This window comes from Sinocyclocheilus anshuiensis, unplaced genomic scaffold (genome assembly GCF_001515605.1).
Source record: "Sinocyclocheilus anshuiensis isolate Anshui unplaced genomic scaffold, SAMN03320099.WGS_v1.1 scaffold778, whole genome shotgun sequence".
Lineage (NCBI taxonomy): Eukaryota > Metazoa > Chordata > Actinopteri > Cypriniformes > Cyprinidae > Sinocyclocheilus > Sinocyclocheilus anshuiensis.
In genome coordinates, this window is record NW_015544177.1 from 109,116 (window position 1) to 130,657 (window position 21,542).

Consider the following 21,542-nt stretch of genomic DNA (forward strand, 5'->3'; position numbering starts at 1 on the left):
GAGGGCCGGTGTCCTGCAGAGTTTAGCTCCAACCCTAATCAAACACACCTGAAGCAGCTAATCAAGCTCTTATAGGCATACTAGAAACTTCCAGGCAGGTGTGTTGAGGCAAGCTGGAGCTAAACTCTACAGGACACCAGCCCTCCAGGACCGAGTTTGGGCACCCCTGGCCTAGACCAAATGCATCTCTGTTTTGACTGGTGGGTTTCTGAATGCAAACAAGGTCTATTGATGTGCTTTTAATTGATGTCTTCTCAATCTCCCCAACCTTTTGTTTTCATCCATTTCTACCCCCCAATCTCTCCTTACATCTGTGCCCCCTCTTTTCTCCTAGACACAGAACCGCATGAAGCTCATGGCGGATAATTACGACGACGGCTACTTGAAAACGCCACCTGACCAGGCCAACCACAAACCTCCAAAATCACCCGATCAGGTCACAATCCGGTCCTACAAACATTGGCAAAGTGTTAAAGGGACAGTCCACCCCAAAATGAAAATCCTGTCATTATTTACTCACTCTCATGACATCCCAAGCCCGTAAATAACATGAGTAAATGATGATAGCATGTTCCTTTTTAGGTGAACTGTTCCTTTATAATTGTTACTGTCATCAGCTTTTCTTCAGTAGAAATGCAGTATGGCTGAATATGAAATAAATGTACCGTTGCTGTATTTTGCTTATCTCATATTCATAGAAGCTTAATCTTAACAGCAAGCCAAAGAAAGACAAATTGGGGGTGTGGTCAGTTTACTTGTTAATAAAATATTCATACTAGAAACTGAATTGGAAATGAATGCTCCGTAGTCCATTTCCATTGCAGTCGTGTCATTGTAATTGAAATGGAGCTGCCCTCATCTCCAACGCAGACGCCATCATTTCCTTTTACTGCCTTCATATTGATCATAACTTCTCAACCCTATGGATTTCTATTATTCATGACTGTAGAAATCGCCCCTAAGCTTAGATCCAGGATCAGTTTCCCTTAAACCTCGTAATACAGCATTTCACATTGACGACGCTGAAAGCTGATCCTGCGTCTGCGATTACGGGTCGCTTCTACCTGGATATATTCGCATACTAACCTGATCTTTTTTCCCATGCTGCACTTGGCTAAAACCCTGCCATCTCTTAACCAATAGGATGATGAGGAGGGCATTTGGGCATAGCCTCACTGGCAGCCATTTTGTTTTAGAAGGGTGAGCATTTCTGTGATGGACATGTAAAAGCCAATCTCAGCTGCCCTGTTCCTCCCCATGTTTCATCAAACCCTGCCTGTCCCGTTCTGCCTGTTTGAGATTATTGGCTATGTCACCGCAGTGCGAACAAGCTTCTGAGCTTTCCCATGGGATGTTTTATTAGCAAAGAACTTTTCATATTTCAAAGGCCATTTGTTTAGATATAAAGCCTACACACATATAACTCATTTATTACTGCACTGCTATGAAATAGTCTACAAATCTCATTTCTCCTGGTTTTGTTTTTCCCCCTTTTGAAGCTTTTTATCTCTTGTATGTTTTTGTGGTTAAACATAATCCCAGATGGTGCATTAAGACTGTATTTCCCACACTCTCCACACTTGCTCTCACCAGATTCAATTCCTCTTCTGCAACAACAACACAAACTTATCTGTAAACATGCGTATAAACACTTCTTAATTTGCAGGTTTACAAAATCATAACATTTTCCAATAAATTAGTTACATTATTTACAGTGCGTATATAATATAGTTAATAAACAGAATTTAAAGAACATACTAAATTAAATTTGTATGTGAATTTTTAATAAAAATGTCCAGTACAAAGTTAAATATCCAATATAATAAATAATATGCGTACACAGTGAGGTTTGAGACCACATTGAGAATCTGTGAATCGAAATCTAATTTAGTCTAGAAACAAAGAAAGTTTAAGCATTTGGTATATAGAACATCCTAAATTTTAAGAATTTCTGCAATTATAGACTCCAACATTCAAATGTTTGGGACATTTTTTTGAAGTACATGTAATGTAAAATAAAGTGCAACCAAGATTTCTATTTCAAATAAATTCTGTTCTTTTGAACTTTATATTCATAAAAAAAATCACAGTTTCCACAACAATATTAAGCATCACAACTGTTTTCAACATTGATAATAATAAGAAATGTTTCTTGAGCAGCAAATCAGCATATTAGAATGATTTCTGAAGGATCTTGTGACACTGAAGACTGGAGCTGAAAATTCAGCTTCACAAGAATTTTAAAATATATTCAAACAGAAAACACTAAATTTAAATTGTAACATTTCACAATATTACTGATTTCACTTTATTTTTGATCAAATAAATGCAGCATTGGTAAGCATAAGAGACTTCTTTCAAATACATTAAAAAACCTTTCTGACTTCAAACTTTTGACCATACATTATAATTAAATTATGATAGTAAATAAATGATAGTATTAACCAGGGATGCTCATTTTGCTTTTATTTCCTGACCAATAGCAGATGCATGTCAATCCACCATTAACAGTGTGTGTTTTAATTTTTAAAATTAATAATAATCTTTTAATTATTATTAAAAATAATGACATCCAAACCCAAAATGCAGCTCTTATTAAATATACCCATTTAAGTTAGTCTAGCTAGAGGAGATTACTGCACATGGCAGTTTGCTGTCAGTTTACAGAAACATCAACGAAATAAATGAAGATTACTGTTTATCAGTGTTTAACTAAAGCAATGTTCACTGGAAGCTAAGCATGACCCAGAATGAGAAAAGATATCAACAAATAAACTAAAATCACATTAGGGGTCCTACTATGCTCTTTTACAAAGTCTTGATTTTGTTTTGGGGGTGTACTAGAACAGGCTCTCATACTAGGTTGCTCGAAAAACACATTATTTTTCACATATTTTACATTATTACAACACCTCTCTCCCCAGTCTGGCATGAACGGCTCGAATAGTTCCTGTATCAAAGGAAGGCCCGCCTTCTGAAATATGAAATGTGCTGTGATTGGTTAGCTGGGCCAGTGTGTGTTGGGATTGGTTAGCTGGGCCAGTGTGTATTGTGATTGGTTAGCTGGGCCAGTGTGTGCTGTGATTGGTTAGCTGGGCCAGTGTGTGTTGTGATTGGTTAGCTGGGCCAGTGTGTGCTGTGATTGGTTAGCTGGGCCAGTGTGTGTTGTGATTGGCAGCACTCGGCGCCTGGTCGGGAAATGTCATGCCCCTTACCACAGCCGCCTGCGAGCTTCAGTGATATTGCGATATTGCGTCAAAATCAAATCAATTTGAGCGCGATTTAAACCCGGATGATTGTAACCACTCTAAGTTCTTCTGCCTTGGGAAAGCTAGCATGTCTCCGACATAGTGATAACACTCGTTGCCTTCTCTAGTGCAGCTCGACCAGGTCTCGTCCCATTCGTCTGTATTTGTGATATCACAAATCCCGGAAAATATGCGTTGTAGTCCAAACGAGTCGTTCGTTGTAGTTTTTGAAAAGTGATTTCTGTTAAATAAAATATCTCCTTTTGAAGTGGACTTTGAGCTTTGTAACTTCGCAGATCTTTTTTTATGCTCAAACAGCAACATTACAGACTAACTGAAGTTGAAAAAGTGCAAAAGCATAATAGGACACCTTTAAGAGACAGCATAATAAGAAAGTAAAATCAACCTAGAATCACATCCTGACATGATGAAAATGCTTGTTACACCACAAGAACATGATTCCTTATAAGAGTCCTCCTATAGAAACAACTACAACAAAAACGGTCACAATAATATAATAATGAAATCGAATGACTTCTCACTGTTCTGGGTAATGTCTTGTCTTGTCTCATCATGTCTGAAAAGCACGTGTTTTGCATGCAAACATATCTTGTGTCTTTTAAAAGCATTGTGCTGATAGAAATGATGTGCTCGCAGTGAACACTATCAACCCCAGCAAGCTAAAGTTTGCAGATGCATGAGAGCAGACTGTCTGTTTCCCATAATCCTCTGTCGTGTGGTAGTAACAGTGTGTCTGCTCTGTAGATAAGATCTGGGCGGAAAGCTACAGTGCACAGGAGCTCTACACTGGCCAACTGATTATCCCATACAATCACCCTAAAACCCTTTAATCAACTCAGCCCACATCTCATCACACCAGTTACCCAGGACCCACCGCCAGTGACGACACACACATTCTCACAGGTAACGCTTACATGTTTGTGCTTATACTTTGGTAAATCATAAGCATGACATAAAAAGTCAAAACGATGTCATAAAAAAACAATTAAAACATAAAAAGTCAAAATTCTGACATAAATCGAAATTGAGATAAACAGTTATAATTATGGCATTAAATTTTGACCTGTGTCATAACAATGGCTTATCTCATAATTTTTTTTTATCATTTTCTAGGTGTGCATAAGCAAATAAAAAAACTTTTATATTATGGATTCTAACTATGGAAGCCCACTTCCGCCACATCATGCTTTGGTAAATCACAATTATGACATAAAAAGTAGAAATTATGAGATACTAAGTCGAAAATTCTGACATAATTAAAACACAAGTCGAAATTCTGAAATGATAGTTATGATAAATATTATAATTGTCTTTTTATTTCATAAATATAACCTCACATTTTATCTCATAATCATGACTTAGCATCTCAATTTAAACTTTTAGTGTCATAATTTCACCTTTTTATGTCAGCATTATTTTTTTTTCTTGTGGCAGAAATGGGCTTACATATATATATATATACAGTGGGTACGGAAAGAAGTGTATGATTTAATCATGTCCCTGACTGCACGAAATCCATAAAGAATTCAAGCAATATTTTTATTGTGATTAATTTGTGATTAATTTGATTAACCAATATTTCATGTCATTAATGCCAGTTATTCAAATTTTTTATTCACTTGATGGGCCTTAAATCCTTTTTATTCTCATTATTTTTAAACAATATCCACACTAAAGTTCAAATGTGTTGAATTAAAAACTTTACAGGTACATTCTGTGCATAATTCACATACATATAAATCTTTTTGGGTTTTAGTGGGAGCCTGGGATGGTGAGTCAGTGTGGAGCTGCAGTTAGGATCCCTGGACCCTCCTTTGGACCTCCAAAACCAAACTGACCATGATCGAACCCTCCAGCTTCCTCCACTGTCTCACTGCCCTCACCTCACACCTGAACCAAACCGGAGCCCTGTAAGACAGTGCTTCTCAAACTTTTTACAGCGGCGTACCCCCTGGGGCATTTAACATTCTTCTGCGTACCCCCTCTCTTCCACTTAGACTGCAGTCACACCTTTTCTATTGAAGGACAATATTTGCACCCTTAAATTGATTTACAGGTGCATGTTTTACCTTTATAAAGGCAAATATTTTCTATCCTTATTAATTGTATGTCATGTTTTATGTCATATTCTTAACATTTCATTAAGTGTATTATTAATATAATAAAGCAATAAATTATGGCAAATCGAAGTGATACTTGTAGATTTAAAAATAAAACAGCCAAAAAACTCAGAATTTTGTTCGCGTACCCCTCACCGTCATCTCACCCAGGGGTACGCCTACCCCAGTTTGAGAACCACTGCTCTAAGAGCCTGTAACAGTCTGTAGTCTTAATACTGGTGCAGCTTTGAAAATATGCGGTGTTAGTTGAGTCGTGAATGCAATTTTAATTTTGTTCTCTTGATATGTCATCATGGTTGAGTAAAAACAGATTTAGAATGTTAACCTGATCAATGGGTGGTGCTATATAAACATAACTGAATGCCAAACTGTTGTTAAACAATTTAAAAAAAAAAAGTGTTATGCTACTTTAACTGCATTCAGTATTAAGACTATCAGACCCTCAATCTATTCTGCGTTTAGGTAGCAACTTGCACTGGTTATACTGTATTGGATGACCCTTCCCCTTTACTGAAAACCTATAGGACACCTTCAAGAGCATGACATAAACATTTATAGATAGTGATGGCTATTTGTCAGACCTGACGCTTCGTCAGTGGAAAAAATCAGGTTCTATATGTTCTTTAATTAAAATTAACAGCTGCTACAAGGAATAGACATAAAATATATATGAAAAGAGTTTGCATTGCTCATGAAGGAGTCCACCAAGGGGTGTGTGCAAGAAATGAGTTCTCGCTTAATGAGACTATTGTTGTTTTCTAGCAGCTTAGACAGGACATTGTAGGCTCCCAAATAACTTCATAACATGTCCAGATAACCAGTTTCTGAGAGCGCATTGCTGGTTTTATGTGCTCTCATAAACATGGATATCATTGTGTCTATCTCTCCCTCTCTCTCAAAGTGGAATTTTTTTATGTTGCATTTGTGGCCTATTGTCTTCGTGTATTAAAATTACAGTAAAAAAATGGATAGTCCACTTAAAAAAAAAAAAAGAAAATGAAAAAGAGATGATCAAATCAGACAAAAGACACGGGTATGGGTGTTCTGAATTTGTATAAATGTGTATGTATATAAATATGTATTATCAGAGTTTTCACTTTTCAGAAGAAGAAAAAAACTTTTTCTGGAAAAAAAAGCACTCAAAAATCTAGCTGTCCAGTTTACAAAAAGAGCTTTAAATACTTTATTTTGAGAATTTTTTTTTTTGAAGCAATGGACATTTTTTTTTCTTTCAACTGAAATAGAGAAATTGAATAGAGAAGAAATTCAAAAATGTGTATGCACTATTCTTTACACGTGACACAATCTATACTCTGTGTTCCAAGATGAAAAAGTCATTGTTTGGCAGAGCAACTATGCAGTGTACATATGTTTTAAATCACAGCTGACTTACCTTAGACTATACATCATATTTTATTAATCTGTAGCTTAAAACATTTGTCTACACTAAATTAATTTCACCCGCCCTGTCATTATAAGTGCTATAGCTGGGTTTCTGACCTGTAAAGGGATAGATCGCCCAAAAATGGACTTTTTCCGCTATCCTGTGGTCTCTCATACTGGTCATCTGACACATTACTGATCCCAAAATTTGATTTGACATAGTTATTACATTACAATTAGCGTAATTTCAGATTTCGTGCCAATATCGAGTTGAAACCCTGCACAAATTTACAATCGAACTGTATAAATTAAATCCAAGAAACTCATCACTGAAACAAAAGCCTTAAGTCAAGAAGGCGCCCGTCTTCTTGCATGCAACAATGAGAGGAATCTGTGCAAGCATTAGCCAATGGTTTCATGAAGTCAAGGCTTTTGTAATGCAAACAAGCAGTCTTGACGTTATCTGTTGTTGATGCACTGTAACCATCAACTCCAGATGTCTCCTCTCCAGTTTGAAAATCTGGATAAAAGCAGCCAACTCACTTGCATTGTGTTTCCCACAGAATTTGCCTCATTAGTGTTATATAACTGTTAGGAAAGAGTCTGAGTGCACATGTCTGTTCTTTTAACACAATTACATAACCACTACCACATCATGCAAATGTGTTGGAGTAGCGTTCGCTAATGTGGTACTCAAACCCAACCGGTGGGTCAAATGTTTCTGTGAGATGGTTTATGGAAAAATCTCAGTGTTTACACAGACAACTACACTTATGGGCTGAACCATCCCAGAGGATTTCAGACTGTGACATCATAAAGGGCAACACACAATAATAGTCCTGTCCATAAATGGTAAAGCTTTTCTGATTAGTGGTAATAAAACTGGGAGTTGGCTAGAAATATATCCATTGCTGAGCGCTATAAAAAATTGTGAAGTACTTTAAAGACAATCAATTCGATTTGGACACGGGTTGACATTTTTATTTTTTTAATTTAACTTGGACATAACGTTTTCCACTCTTGCTTAACTCTTGGACTACTATGGCTCCATTGTTTATATGGTTGTTATAACATTTCTCGTAATGACATTTTCAGTTTGATGTGGGGTTGCCAGATCTCTTTAAAATCAACATTTTGAGTTGCAATTGTTAACAAAGGACATCTGTCATTACATGTACTCATCTGGATGGGAGTTATTACCAAAGTGGATAATGTCCATTGTCCATTACCCAAGTCCTCAAGGTAGTCAGCTAACTTGGCCATCTTGGTAATGCTTCTGGGCAGCTATTTGTACAGCAGTCATCTTCTTGAATGAGGAAGGAGCAATATCTTAGAATGTGTCACAATTAAATTTAAATAACAAATTTATATAAGGAACTATGTCTGACAACAAGTATAATACATCACTATATAAATACCGCAATCACAGGCACTCCTGTGCAGGCAGGATTAGACATTTCAGAGGATGTCTGTGTTAGCTGAAAAACAGTAATTTGTTTAAATTTTTTTTTGTTTTTTTTGAGAAAAAGGCAGGCTTGTTTAGTTCCAACTATGTTGCAGAAACACAAACATACCTTGGAAAAATAGTCCCATCTGAACAGGCCTTTAGTCGCCTTTTACCTTTATAATACATCTCTGAATCTTCTGTGGCTTGTGTGCATATGTCTATGTGTGTGGGGCATGCTGCTTTATTGGCAGGATATTGGGAAGCTGCTGCCATCATGATTCTCGCACATATGCATATCTGTACATGTGAGAGAGGAAATGACATATGCAGGGAATGCATTGTGTTGTAGATTAAAAGCTGATCGTAAGTGTGATGGTTTTGATTAAACATCAGGGTCAGCCAACACAAATTACTTTGACAAATCAAATTGTGCTTCTCAGTTCTGATGCCCTTAAAAAAAGGTTAAGATATTTAAAAAAAAGAGATGTGTGTGCGGTTTTACAGTACATACATAAAAGCATAGCAGGTATTACAACTTGGCCTTGTGGAAAAGTCATAATAATTTTATGAGACTGCAAAAGAAAAAGAATAAAAGCCTGAAAACATAACCCACACAACCCAATGTACAACCCATGTACAACCCAAACCTAAACCCCTAATCCAACATTAACTGTAGTAACAAAACAACCTATAAAACTACATTGGCATGATCTACATTGTATAACTTTGACATTGTATAACAATTGTCATGAGAGTATTGGAAAATATGCAATCAAATGTTTTAAACAGTAGACAACCAAGGGTAATCGTAAATTAGACACCACTGGAAAACAAAATGTTTTAAACAAATACATTGTTGGCTGTTTTGATACAATCCTGGCAATTACAACACTGCAACAAAAAGTCATTAAGTATTTTTGTCTTTAAAACAAGATAAACGGAATTTAAAAGCAACATTGCATAAGATAGTAATGCTGTATCTTTAATTCAAGTGCATGTCTTATGGCACTAGCAGGTTTTATTCCTTGTTTTTAAGCTTGCTTATACTTACACTGCCAGTACAGTAAGACAAAATGATGATATATATTCTCTGTAAGCAAGTATTATGCAGTGTTAAATGCTATCCTGCTTTAAGAATTTTTAGATATTGTAACTAGGAAAACAACAACAACAACAACAAAAGAATAATTAAAAACTATTTTGCAGTAAAATTAATTTCTTCATAGACATTATAACACAGTACTAACAAGCTCACTTTGCTTCTTATCACCAGTTATGGTATCATGATAATTAAGCTACAAAAAACCCTAAAAAATTGCAAAAGTGTATATGCAAAGTGTCGTCAATAATCATTACATTACTAATGAGCAAAGAACACACAGTAATGAGATAAATATTATTGATATGTTGAGTATATTCTGTGCTGACTGTTCTGCTAGAAAGCAGTTACACTTCTCTGTTGCGAGTCATCACAGAGTATTGCCCCTCTCTGAGCTCTCATTCTTCCATAAAGGGAGGTGGTCCTCCAGTCTCTCCTGATCCTTCTCTCTCACACACACTTCGACACATTGAACAGACCTGCTTCACCATACAGGACACGATGTGGCTTGCTGTGTTTTACATATGGGGAAGCCTGTTAGCATTTTCTGTGTGTCACATCTGCTCAGAGACCTCTGAGGACGCTGCTTCATGGGTAACGCTGAAGCCCCTGGGGCACTGCGGGGACGAGGAGAATTTGTGCCCTTATCAACTCACCCTCCCTCCTCTCTCCATCCAGCTTCCCAGGCCTTTTAGGGAGCTGGAGAAAATGGCCAAGGAGCTGCAGAACCTAAAGGACATGGTGAACCAGCTAAGGAGGGACTGCCAAGAACGTAAGGACAGACATAGTATCGAGAGTGGTGGACAGAAAGAACACAGTGAGGAAAAGGAAAGGAGACATCAAAGTCCAAGGCATAACATCAGCATCAAGGAGACACAGAGTCATAGTGGAGAACAAGTAGTCCGGATCTTAACTTCAAGCTTACCGCAAGGAGACACATCAGAATGTGAGGGAACTGTCAAGGATGGCGTGAAGAGGCTCAATCATTCCGTTTTGGAAAGTCAGGAATGGAACATTGACCCGAGGATCGATCTAAATGAAGGCACCACAGATCAGAGGTCCGAGATGAGCAGAGAAGTAAAAATATTTAACCCCTCACTTGACGAGAGACCCGAGGACATATCTAAGGTCAAACTTGTGCTCTCACCCACACCTGAGGAGACAGAGAAGGAAATTAAGTCTAAGCAAAGTGAATTAATAGAACTGTCTCTCCCTAGAAAAAAGGACACCATACAATCCTCAACCCATGGGAAACAGCAGCTAAATATTCTCAGAGATGGACATGTAAAGAACATCAGTGGCATCCTGGCAGCAAGAAGAAGAGTGCAGAATGTGCCTGATGCGAATGGATTAAGCAGCATTTCAAGGGATGCTAACACTAGGATAATGGATTTAAGCACATCAGATGGGAACAGAAGGGTTGTAAAGTGTCCTAGAGAAGGTGGACCAATGAGGCCAAAGGGATCCTACATAAATAGTAGAGTTGTCAAGGTTAACAATGAAGACAGACTGAAGAACCCTGCTTTGGTGAGGATCCACAATCCACAAGCCAGGGACATGATGTTCAAGATTGAGCCAGAAGAGGCTGGATTTTCCCCAGCAAGGAGTGGCATTATGCGGGTCAAGGAAACAAGTCCTCTTATAGCAAACACAAAAACTGGGGTAATTACTGGACCGACCCTATCAACAGATGACCAAAACAATCAAGACATCAGTAGGGTTTCTGGTCCCAGAACAGATGATGGACATGGCCTAAAAGATGCAAGTCAAGTAACTAAAATTACCAATGACAATTTAAGAAAAGTAAACAAAACTGGGATTACAAGGAAAGAAAACCAAGGTCATGTGAGTCACATAACCACAAATAAGTCAATCTCTATTGTTATGAACCAAGCTGAACAGCCAAACATGGTTAAAGAGGAAAAGCAGTATGTGGGACTGAGTGAAAGTCTAGTTGTTATTAGTAGTGAGGAAGAGACTAGGTCCAATTTGAATATAGAGGACTTGACTTTCCCAGGAAGACAGGTGGAAAATGAAAAATATCTAAATCCAATTACAGAAACTAATAACAGACAAACTGATTTGAAAATGTTGGATAAGGCTGACAGCGCTTTCAATGAAAGGAGAGTTTTGGTGGGAAAGACCAATCCACAAGCCAGGGACATGATGGTCAAGACTGGGCCAGAAGAGACTGGATTTTCCCCAGCAACGAGTGGCATTATGCGGGTCAAGGAAACAAGTCCTCATATAGCAAACAAAAAACCTGGGCCCATCAGTGGACCGACCCTGTCAACAGATGACCAAAACAGACAAGACATCAGTAGGGATTCTGGTCCCAGAACAGATGATGGACATGGCTTGAAAGATGCAAGCCAAGTAACTAATGTTAGGGAGGACAATTTGAGAAAAGTAAACAAGACTGGGATTACTAGACTTCCAACAAATCTGAGGAAAGAAAACCAAGGTGATGTGAGTCACATAGCCACAAATAAGTCAATCTCTAATGTTATGAACCAAGGCATAGTGCCAAACATGTTTAAAGAGGAAAAGCAATATGTGGGACTGAGTGAAAGTCTGGTAGTTATTAGTAGCGAGGCAGAGATTAGCTCCAATGTGGATAGAGAAGACTTGACTTTCCTAGGAAGACAGGTGGAAAATGAAAAATATCTAAATCCAATCACGAAAACTAATAACAGAAAAATTGATTCCACAATTTTGGACAAGGCTGACAGCACTTTTAATGAAAGGACACTGCCTCCAGATCTTAAAGATCAGATGCAGCCAGGGATGTTCAGTGAAGGGGCAAATGAGCATATCGGGTTTAACTCACTGAGTGCAGGGACTATGAAGAAAGACATACCAATCCACAGTAAAGCCATCCTTCCAGAAAAAGATCTGGTGAAGCCCACCCTTGTCCCAACTGTAAAGAGTAAATCGACTGAGAGTACAGTGAGTACAACCAGTAGCGTTCAATCACTTGTAGTAGGCCAGGGGACAAGGAGAATTTCAATAACTCCACTCAAAGCTGCAGCTGTAGAGGGACCGTCTCAGAACAGCAAGAAAAATATCAGCAAGATACGTGAAGTAAGTCAAGACAACAAAAGGTATGTGATGCCAAACCCCGATAGACACCCTATTAGACATCCAACAACTGTGATTTCATCTAGAGTCAACAACCTAAGACAATCTAATGTGATGGGCAACATGTCAGCAAACAGAAGTGTTGGGGTACATTCTAAGCTGTCCATCCCAGTCAGAAACAGCAATACTACCAGGAAAAATGGCTATGGAATAATAAGACCAAGCTATATAAGCAAGCCAAACTTTCAAAGTCAGCCAAACAGAACCAGAGGCTTCAAGACAAAGGCAAATACAGTGACTCAATTCTCCAGTCCCACTGGTGCAACAGAACAAGTACAAACAGAAGAAATCAAACACATTCCACAGGTGATGAGGTCAAATGTATTGGATAATAAATGGTTAAAAAACAACAGTACAGAGTCAAAATCACAACAGTCTCAAAATTCAGGTGATGTACAAGGTTTGGAAAAGGTTCAACAAAGAAATAACCAAGTTAGAGACAACAGTGAGCCTGTGTTGATCACAAATATTGGGAGTGCAGAGGATCCTAACACTCTGCAAAGTGGAGCCTCAAATTCACCGACTGGTGGAAAAGAAAGCAAGATATTTAGTTTGGGAACTGACGATACCAGTAATCAACACCCATTTGAGGTGGACAAGATCAGCAGTGGGAAGAAAGGACCAACTGCACCAACCTTAAAGAAAGAGTTATCTAAGGAACCAGGAAAAACACTATCCACCACGACAGTTTCTTTTATGGACACAGACCATGAAGACAGCACAAAAAATATTCTTAAAATGACAAAAACACATGTTGAAATGGTTAAAAACGTCAGTTGGGAAACACCCATAAGCTTTGAAAATACTGGAACAACAAGAGAACTGGAACTTATTAAATTGAATAAAGACAGAGTGGAAGAAAACTCTGGGGAGATATTATCTAACCCAAACAGTGCGGACATTGCCCAAGGTTACAGCGGAGAGAGGTACACAATTCCAGTTGTTTTGGAAACGCTTACAAATGTTGAAGAAATTAAAGGCTCAAAGCTTTTCTCACTCGGGCCCGAGGACGCTGCTGAGGGGTTTAAATCACATGCAGTAAGTGATGAGGTAACAGAGAGAGAGCAAGTAGAAAACAAGATCCACAGCATCTGTGACAGTGATTGTAACACTACGTCAACCCAGCAGTCTACAACCCTGACCAGGGCCCCAGTGGACTCTGGAAGAGGTGAGGAATTTTCTTACACAACCCATGTTAATGTTTACTTTTAAGAAACAAGTTAAAGGAGTATTTACTCTTAATTTACACCTTAAAAAGTATGGCAGCAGTGCATGTTTATTTGACACAAAGCTTACAATATTGTGGGATAAGTCCGTTTCACTGTTTGTATAGATTATACTCAAGATGTCCAAAAATAACTGCAGGTACAATCTATTCAGATAATCATTCCCAGGAAATAATATAATATGAAAGTATTCTTTAACATATGTTCTGTGACCCCGAACTTTATCTCGATAGTGTGATAGGATTCCATAACAGGGATAAGTGGATATGGATCCACATCTGAATAGCAGATGTTATGGTTTTTGTGAAGAGGACCAGCTGTAGGCATCTTCTTTTGTCTGATGTATCAGGATGGGGTGTCTTTGTTGAGCTTGAGGAAAGGCTCAAAGGCAAAGACTTTTTTTGCAATGCATAATTAATGCATGCAGAAGTTCAGTACCATTCCATGCCAAGTGCTAAATTTACTTGTCCAGTGATTGGAGTCTGAAATTTGGCCCAGTGTAAACTTTTGAAACCACAGATAAATAAATCCAGGTGGTCAAAATTTATATGTATAAAATAGCCTTTGCATATCTTTTAAACGAAACCTTAAGTGTAGGCTGTCGAGTATAGCTTTGTTGTTTGGGTCTAACAACAAAGATGGATAGAAAACAATTTCAGCGCATCATCTTGCTCTGCATTCTTTACAAATTCATATGATCCCGATTTTCAGATGAATGTTTATTTTTTTAAATTTCAACCCAATTGAATTTATTTGTATTGTGCTTTCCACAATAAATATGGTTTCAAAGCAGCTTTGCAAATAAAAGTGCCTTAAAGCTTCTCTAGCTGAAAGATGACAATGGCAAAGAAATGCTCCTTAAGATGTTTAAGTATATATATAAGCATGCAGATTAAGGTTGTTTACACATTGTAAAAGCATTTTTCATCAACAGAGAATGAGGTAACCTAAAACAATTTTTATTGACCACAGAAAAAGGACCTGCACAAGACTGTGCTGATTACATTACGAAATCCCGAAGGAATGGTGTATATAGAGTAACGCCGCAGCCAAAGAGCAGCATGCTTCCTGTTTTCTGTGACATGGAGTCTTCTGGTGGGGGCTGGACTTTGATACAGCATCGCTTTGATGGCAGCACAAGTTTCAATCGCACATGGGACGAGTACAAGAATGGATTTGGTAAACTAATAGGGGAGTTTTGGCTTGGCAATGACAAGATTCACTTGTTGACAAAGGCGAAGAACATGTCATTGCGAATAGAAATCGAAGACTTTGAGGGTATCAGAGAATACGCCCATTATGACCACTTCTATGTGGCCAATGAAAGCCAACAATACCGCCTGTCCATTGGTGGTTACTCTGGTACAGCTGGTAATGCCATGCAGTTTAGTAAGAAGTATAATCACGACCAGAAGCTCTTTACCACTCCGGACAGAGACAATGACCAGTATCCCTCTGGAAACTGCGGGGCCTATTACAGCTCAGGCTGGTGGTTTGATGCATGCATGTCTGCAAACTTAAATGGGAGATATTATCAATCAAAGTACAAAGGGGTGCGTAATGGGATATTTTGGGGTACGTGGCACAACATTACAATGGAATATTACCCAACCAATGACAGACAATCTTTTAAGACTGTTAAAATGATGATTAGACCTAAGAACTATGCTATCTAATACTTACCAACCAAAATTTAGCTCTCTTTTGAAGTTAAATAGTAGAAAAAAAGGCAAGTGCCTTAAGTATATTGCTACTCTTGCGTTTACTGCTTTATTAATAGAAAATATAAGTGTGGCGTCAGAACTCGAATAAACATTGACCAATATTTCTGTATCTATGTTGTTGTTTTTTGAGCTGTACACATATGCATTAGTAGAATACATAGAATACACAACTGAGCCCTCATGTGTTGCTTTGAAAATCCTGTTTTGCATAAGACATATGAAACCATGCTATTTAGCCTATGGATTCAGCAATTATCTTGTATATTGTATTTTTTTAACTTACAAACACTAAAATGTTTGCAAGTCTGGGCTACACATGACTACGTTTACATGGATATTTACAGAATTTCTTGTCAGTTGTCTATTTTTTTTTTAATACAAATAGCTAGATTTTACCAGCTGAGTAAAAGCATCTGTCATTTTCTATTATTTTCATTGTACACTGTAGGAATTTTGAATTTGAATGAACACTAAGTGTTATTTTCAAACATTGTATATATGTACACCCCAAAAACATCCTTTATCCAGACGACTCATTCTAAGAGGAAATTTCAATTTCAGTTAAAAAGGAGGATCATAATTTAATTACTTAAAATTTACTATGAATAAATTACTACATTTCTACTAGATTTGCATATTTTGCTCCCTGCTGAATTGTAACACCTTTTCTGCATGATCTTGGAAACATTTGTAAATTTAATAACTGTGCACTTGCCGAATACAGTTGTCATAAAGAAAATAAATATGCATCTTTTAATTACAAGGATGCTGTTATTACGTTTTAATATTATTTACACACTCTATACAAGAGAAAATTATTAATTACATTTCGTAAACATGTATTATGTAAGTTCTGCAATGCAAAACATAAGTGTTTGATAAAGAAACAGATTTATAAATATACACCATTATTGTAGAACATGTGTCGTTTCCATTAGCAAACCATGTTGTGTTACAGTACTGGTTGAATAAACAGTGTGTATGCAGCACGTTAACGGTTATTTTTCAAATGTTCATTATGGTATGCCACTAATGATCTCAGTGTTTCACTAAAATGCAATAAATATTCTGAGCAACATTCACAATCAGTCATTTCTGTCACCTGAGTGGAAACTCACCGAGCCAAAATTCATAACCCTCCCTGCATCACTGTGAACATGAAACGTAGGCTATTCAGCGTAGTCACTCTTGAGCCTGAAAGAAACAAGCAATTCCTGATAAAGAGCTTGAAACAGCTGTACATTCTTATTGTCCGTTGTATATTCCCTTCTTTATGAATAACATCTACTTTCGAGATGATTTTATTCCTGAAGAATACAGTAAAGACTTCTGCTGGCTTTCAAAGAACACCGTTCATATGTTCAGTCTCTTCTGAAGTGGAAAACGTTGTAGCCCAGCTCCACCATAGCTCCGATGAGCAGTGCCCACAGAGGGATGCAAACCGAGCTCACCAAGATGTCCATTAGGCCCTCTAATTTGGCACAGAGCGTCAAACAAAATGCCAGTTTAAGCAGCATGGCCACAAGGTACCACACGGGCTTCTTCAAGTTCTCCGCCCCATTGCGAGGGTCGAACCCCGGCTTGCAGCGGCCAGCCATTTTGACAATGAGCATGAGGAGGAGAATAAGATCAAAGGTCCAGACAGGAAGGAAGATGAGGAACCAGTTCCAGATGATCTTCCCGTCCAACTTCAGGACCAGCATAATAAGGAATATAAGTGTGAAGATCCATGTCAGGAGGACTCTTTGAGCAAGAGACATGTTCATTTGAAACGCTGGCCTAAGGGCACAGCAATAAGCTGATCTGAAAGAGACAAAACAATTATCATCGGAAGTACGAGTTCAATTTACATTCAGCCAGTTAATTTCATCTAGTGGAGTTCATGCTGCTACTAAAGGAAAAGAGGGAAATTCATAATAATAATAATGTAAAATTACATTAAAAACAAAAATAATATAAATGCATTCATAATATCAGTATTAATACATAATTAACATATTTCATTAATTAATAGATTTAATATTACACTTTTTAACCCAGTTTTTCATTGGATGTTACGTTGATATTACAAGCTGACATAAATTACATTATATTTATTTATTAAATAGTAGCATATTCACTATGGGTTATGAGATGACATGCAAATTCACAAATGGCTAAAACTCAAGTTTATTATTAGTTGAACATTAAATCATTCATTTTTACATCTTAACATACTGCAATGGCCGATTTGTTCAAATGTAAGTTAAACTGTTTTAGTTACAGCAACGTTAAGTGCCTCTAAATTTATTTAACTACCCATCAAGCTGTATTTATCATGTAAGACACTGAGATGTGCGGTCTCACTAATAAAAGAACATTTGTTTTATTTATCCATATTTTATCTCGACTGTCCCGTCCTGACATTCTTAAAATGAAGGAGCTGTTCATTACTAGCGCAAAACTAACGCTAGCATACACAGTCCTACGTGTTTTATGTGTTTACGAAGGCAAAACGACGAAAATAAAATAATAACAATAAAAAAACACATTGACGGAAAAGCTTACAGATGATGAAGTCAACCCGGCTGGCCTTCTAGTCAGAGGGGTTTGATTAAAGCCGATGTCCCCTTTCCGGACTGTGTGTTTGAACCTTTGAACACTGACGTTTTCAAAACAACTTCTCTTGAAGTACTAACGTTAAGTTGAAGTGCGCACAGCGCCACCCACCGGACTGGAGGACGCGCATTAAACAGCCAGGCGCATTCAGTTCAATTCAATTGTATATCGTTCCAAGGAAATTTACGAATAATTGTGCCTTACAAACGGTCAGATATTTATACATGTTTATTTATTTTATTTGCATTAAATCTTAATTTCTCACGAACGCGCAGCCGTGCAAACTATAAGGGCCAATGTCAGGAAGGATATTCGTTAAATAATACATTTTCGGTTTGTTTTTCACTAAACCCTACTGCATACCGACAGAACACTTGAACTACGACACGTGTCGCATAGGACCGGTCTCTGACACTTCTGAGTCTTTTTTTTTTTGTTGTAACTTTATGCTGGTCGCTATTCCCTGCCATTATATGGACGAGCGCGAATGAGACATTTCTTTGAACAAAGAAGGGCATACAGCATTATTTCCCAATCCAATCTTCATTTTTGGGTGAACTATCCCTTTTAGCTGGTATGTCCAGCTAAGATGATCTACCAGCATTTGATCTCATTTCGCTTCTGGAAAAAAGAAAACAAAAACAGAATTAAGCAGGAGAGCGGTAAAAAAAAAAAAAAAAGAATAAAAATAAATGGTTTGAAATATAAGAATGTTACTGAAAAACACCATTGACATCTTTATTCAGCCTCAAGATGGCACTGCTTCACTATTTTGAGTTGTTGGGCTTCTGTTAAGTGACATTGCTAGCAAACTGCTCCTTAGCGAGTCTCTAAAAATTATCCCACTATTTTGCTTCAGTTTTTGCCTACATTAATGCCTCTGTAAAAGCAACATTTGTCATTTTCCTTGCACTTTAATTGCTATGAAAGTACTGAAGAAAACTTTTCATATTTCTCTCAGTTTGATGCCACACCTGAGATAACCATCAGAATCCACTAATTTCCAATTAACTATTACAATTACCCGTTTTCTAAAATAGCCTTTAGGGTCCAGACAAGAAGGTGCAGGGTGCATTGATAGCACACAAAAAGCCACATCCATGCTGAATCAGTTAATGAGCTTATTACCCTTTGCAAATGTCCTGTTGTGGCTGCTATTACTGAGGCCTTAAGGGGGTGTCAGCACAAAAGCCAGGTAATAATACAGCAGCTTCTTTGCTCCGTGTTGCTTATCAGTGAAACCACACAACTGCAAGCTGCCTTGAGGCCCTGAGCCGAGGACGCCGTTTTAATTGGGTCAGTCTGATTCTGCAGCCTGTTGCCACCACATGAGTGAATAGTGAGCTGGAAAAAGCAACCCTCTGCCTTCTTATGAGGATGCACAAGGTGTTCCAGACTACACACACGCCTGGAACACTGCTGCTCCATTATAAAGACTGACCACAGTTATTGCATAGTAAAAAATAGTTTGTATGTAGCATTTATAATATTGCAGGAGCATTCATAGTAACCTCAGGTAAAACCACTAATCTACTTACCTTGATCTAATCTATAGATTCAATGTTTAAAAAAAAAAAGAAAATTCAAAAGTGAAATGCATTCCCTTACTTAGAAACATTTGATATTATCAATGCTGAAAACAATTGTGCAGCTTGATATTTTTGTGGAAACCGTGATAGGATTATTTTCATGAATAGAAAGTTCAAAAGAAAGGCATTTATTTGAAATAGATTTTTTTTTGCAACATTATAAATGTCTTCACTGTCACTTTGATCAATTTAATGCATTTGGTTTTAAGAATCCATTTTAAAATTACATCATACGGTGACACTGAGGGCTGAGAAAAGATTGTCCTTATCTGGCCTTTGCATATTTTGTTCCTGCAATCTGGCACAACTTTATGCATTGACTTTGAATATTTCAAATTAAGGTAAAGATAGAGTTCTTTATATTCCACTGCCAAGTACAGCTGCACAGAAAATATTAAAAATATTCCCTATAGTACCGTGTCCCTGTGCCACACATATAACTCAGCTTTGTGGCTTTGTCTATTTTTGAGCATATTTGGGTGAGAAATATGTTCTAACCTGAACATCTGGCATGACAAAATTCAATATCTATGAAATGAGAATTTAAAGGGACCATTCACCCAAAAATAAAAATCTTTATTTACTCACCCTCATGTCATTCCAAACCTGTATTATTTGATTTCTTCCGTGGAACACAAAAAGAGAGTTGTTCTTTTATTTATACAATGAAAGTGAATAGGGACTACAGCTGTCCAAGTCCCCATTCACCTTAATTGTAAGAAAATGAATGATTTTCAATCTTCATTTTTTTTTTAGATTTAACTTTAGATTTAACATCATACCTTCTGACCTCAAAGCGTTCCAGACAACTCTTGAAACAACTTAATCATAACTATCTAAAATTTGCTTGAAAATGACGCCAAATGATGCATTAAGACCATATTAGATTTTCCAGTTATCATTTTTAAGTAGGATGTGGGAGAAATTCAAGTTCTGAGTTGACTGGAATGCAGCATAAGTCCATTTAAGATAAAAACACATGATGAACTACATGCGAGTATAAAGCAGCTTCATGCGAAAGACACACAATTCAGCTTGCATTTACATCAACATCCAAAGCGCACATCCCTTTGACTCTGTAAGGTAAATTCAATTCGGGGCTTCAATTTCCTCTTTTGGGTATGTAATGCGGTTGTCATGTTCAATGAGAAATTGCTTCCTCTCTGAAGAGCTTTGTGGGAACTGAAATAGGCTGCTATGACATGCTCATTCCCCGTGTCCTTCTAGAGAAGATTAAAAGCTTGATATCGAAATCATGCTTCGTCACCAATGCAAAACATCTTATTTACTCCTAATGGGAAGCGAACGCAGAGTGTCAGATGTGAAAAACACGTTTCTGTCATACACACGTGTGCACTGTTTCAAATCAAGGATCTTCAAGCCCCGCTTGGCTGCGGCTCCATTATCTCCAGCTCCTGCAGTATCCTAAGATTTGTGCCTATTCCCCGGCATACTTTAGCCCTATGGCTGTCTGTGTTGATTTATGTTTGACAGCCATTGAACTCATCACAACCTTGTGTGAATATCCGTATTGACCTGTGGCCACTCACATTAAATCCTATCGAGTTTAGTCTTGCATGATGTTCGACCCCCTCAAAGGAAGCCTGTCTTAGAGCAATCGGAAAATTCATAGCTATAGCATTTAAGCGCAAATCAATCTTAGGCAGCATGAAATTAATATAAAATCCTTTCACATTGGATTTGTGCATATGAAAATACTTCATCCGCAGCACAGAACAGGTGTATATGCCAGATATGACGTTGAGAAGAACATAAGCAAATGCTTAATTTGACTTAGTAAATGTATTGGCATGAAATGGAAGTTGCAAATAGCTGCCGTTTAAAATAAACACTTGGTGAAAATTTGATCATCCAAGATGCAGATGTGTTTGTTTCTTCATCAAAACAGATTTAGCATTACATCACTTGCTCATCAATGGATCCGC

The 21,542-nt window shown here is 37.5% G+C and overlaps 4 protein-coding genes across 12 annotated transcripts in view; 2 read left to right on the forward strand and 2 right to left on the reverse strand.

The window, feature by feature from the left end:
• LOC107696249 (ELKS/Rab6-interacting/CAST family member 1-like) overlaps nucleotides 1–5,208 on the forward strand; it is a 30,661-nt gene extending 25,453 nt beyond the window's left edge. For 3 of the 7 annotated variants that reach the window (XM_016496503.1, XM_016496507.1, XM_016496504.1), the window contains 3 exons: nucleotides 335–436; nucleotides 4,014–4,172; nucleotides 5,026–5,208. In XM_016496503.1, the coding sequence (XP_016351989.1) occupies nucleotides 335–436; nucleotides 4,014–4,067 (156 nt within the window). In that variant the 3' untranslated portion in view covers nucleotides 4,068–4,172; nucleotides 5,026–5,208. Of the gene's footprint in view, nucleotides 1–334; nucleotides 437–1,143; nucleotides 1,201–4,013; nucleotides 4,173–5,025 lie in introns of all 7 variants that reach the window. The other 4 variants (XM_016496508.1, XM_016496509.1, XM_016496506.1 and 1 more) reach the window with 3 other exon arrangements.
• Nucleotides 1–21,542, reverse strand: part of LOC107696251 (mitochondrial inner membrane protease subunit 2) — a 115,183-nt gene that overhangs the window by 2,832 nt on the left and 90,809 nt on the right. The window contains exon 6 of one of the 2 annotated variants that reach the window (XM_016496517.1): nucleotides 18,480–18,628. The exons of the other annotated variant lie outside the window; for it this stretch is intronic. Coding sequence (XP_016352003.1) covers nucleotides 18,602–18,628 — 27 coding nt within the window. The 3' untranslated portion in view covers nucleotides 18,480–18,601. Of the gene's footprint in view, nucleotides 1–18,479; nucleotides 18,629–21,542 lie in introns of those variants that run through there. 2 annotated transcript variants of the gene reach the window in all.
• LOC107696253 (uncharacterized) lies at nucleotides 9,820–16,521 on the forward strand. Its single transcript, XM_016496520.1, has 3 exons — nucleotides 9,820–11,083; nucleotides 11,684–13,627; nucleotides 14,658–16,521. Exons 1-3 carry the CDS (start codon nucleotides 9,820–9,822, stop codon nucleotides 15,359–15,361), a joined length of 3,912 nt encoding a protein of 1,303 aa, XP_016352006.1. The 3' UTR covers nucleotides 15,362–16,521.
• Nucleotides 16,529–18,052, reverse strand: LOC107696252 (transmembrane protein 60-like). 2 transcript variants are annotated; one of them, XM_016496519.1, is made up of 3 exons: nucleotides 17,957–18,052; nucleotides 16,760–17,212; nucleotides 16,532–16,603 (listed from the first exon to the last, which is right to left on the reverse strand). In XM_016496519.1, exon 2 carries the CDS (start codon nucleotides 17,173–17,175, stop codon nucleotides 16,771–16,773), a length of 405 nt encoding a protein of 134 aa, XP_016352005.1. In that variant the 5' UTR covers nucleotides 17,176–17,212; nucleotides 17,957–18,052; the 3' UTR covers nucleotides 16,532–16,603; nucleotides 16,760–16,770. The 2 variants fall into 2 exon arrangements, with proteins under 2 accessions (XP_016352004.1, XP_016352005.1); XM_016496518.1 differs by having other exon boundaries at nucleotides 16,529–17,212.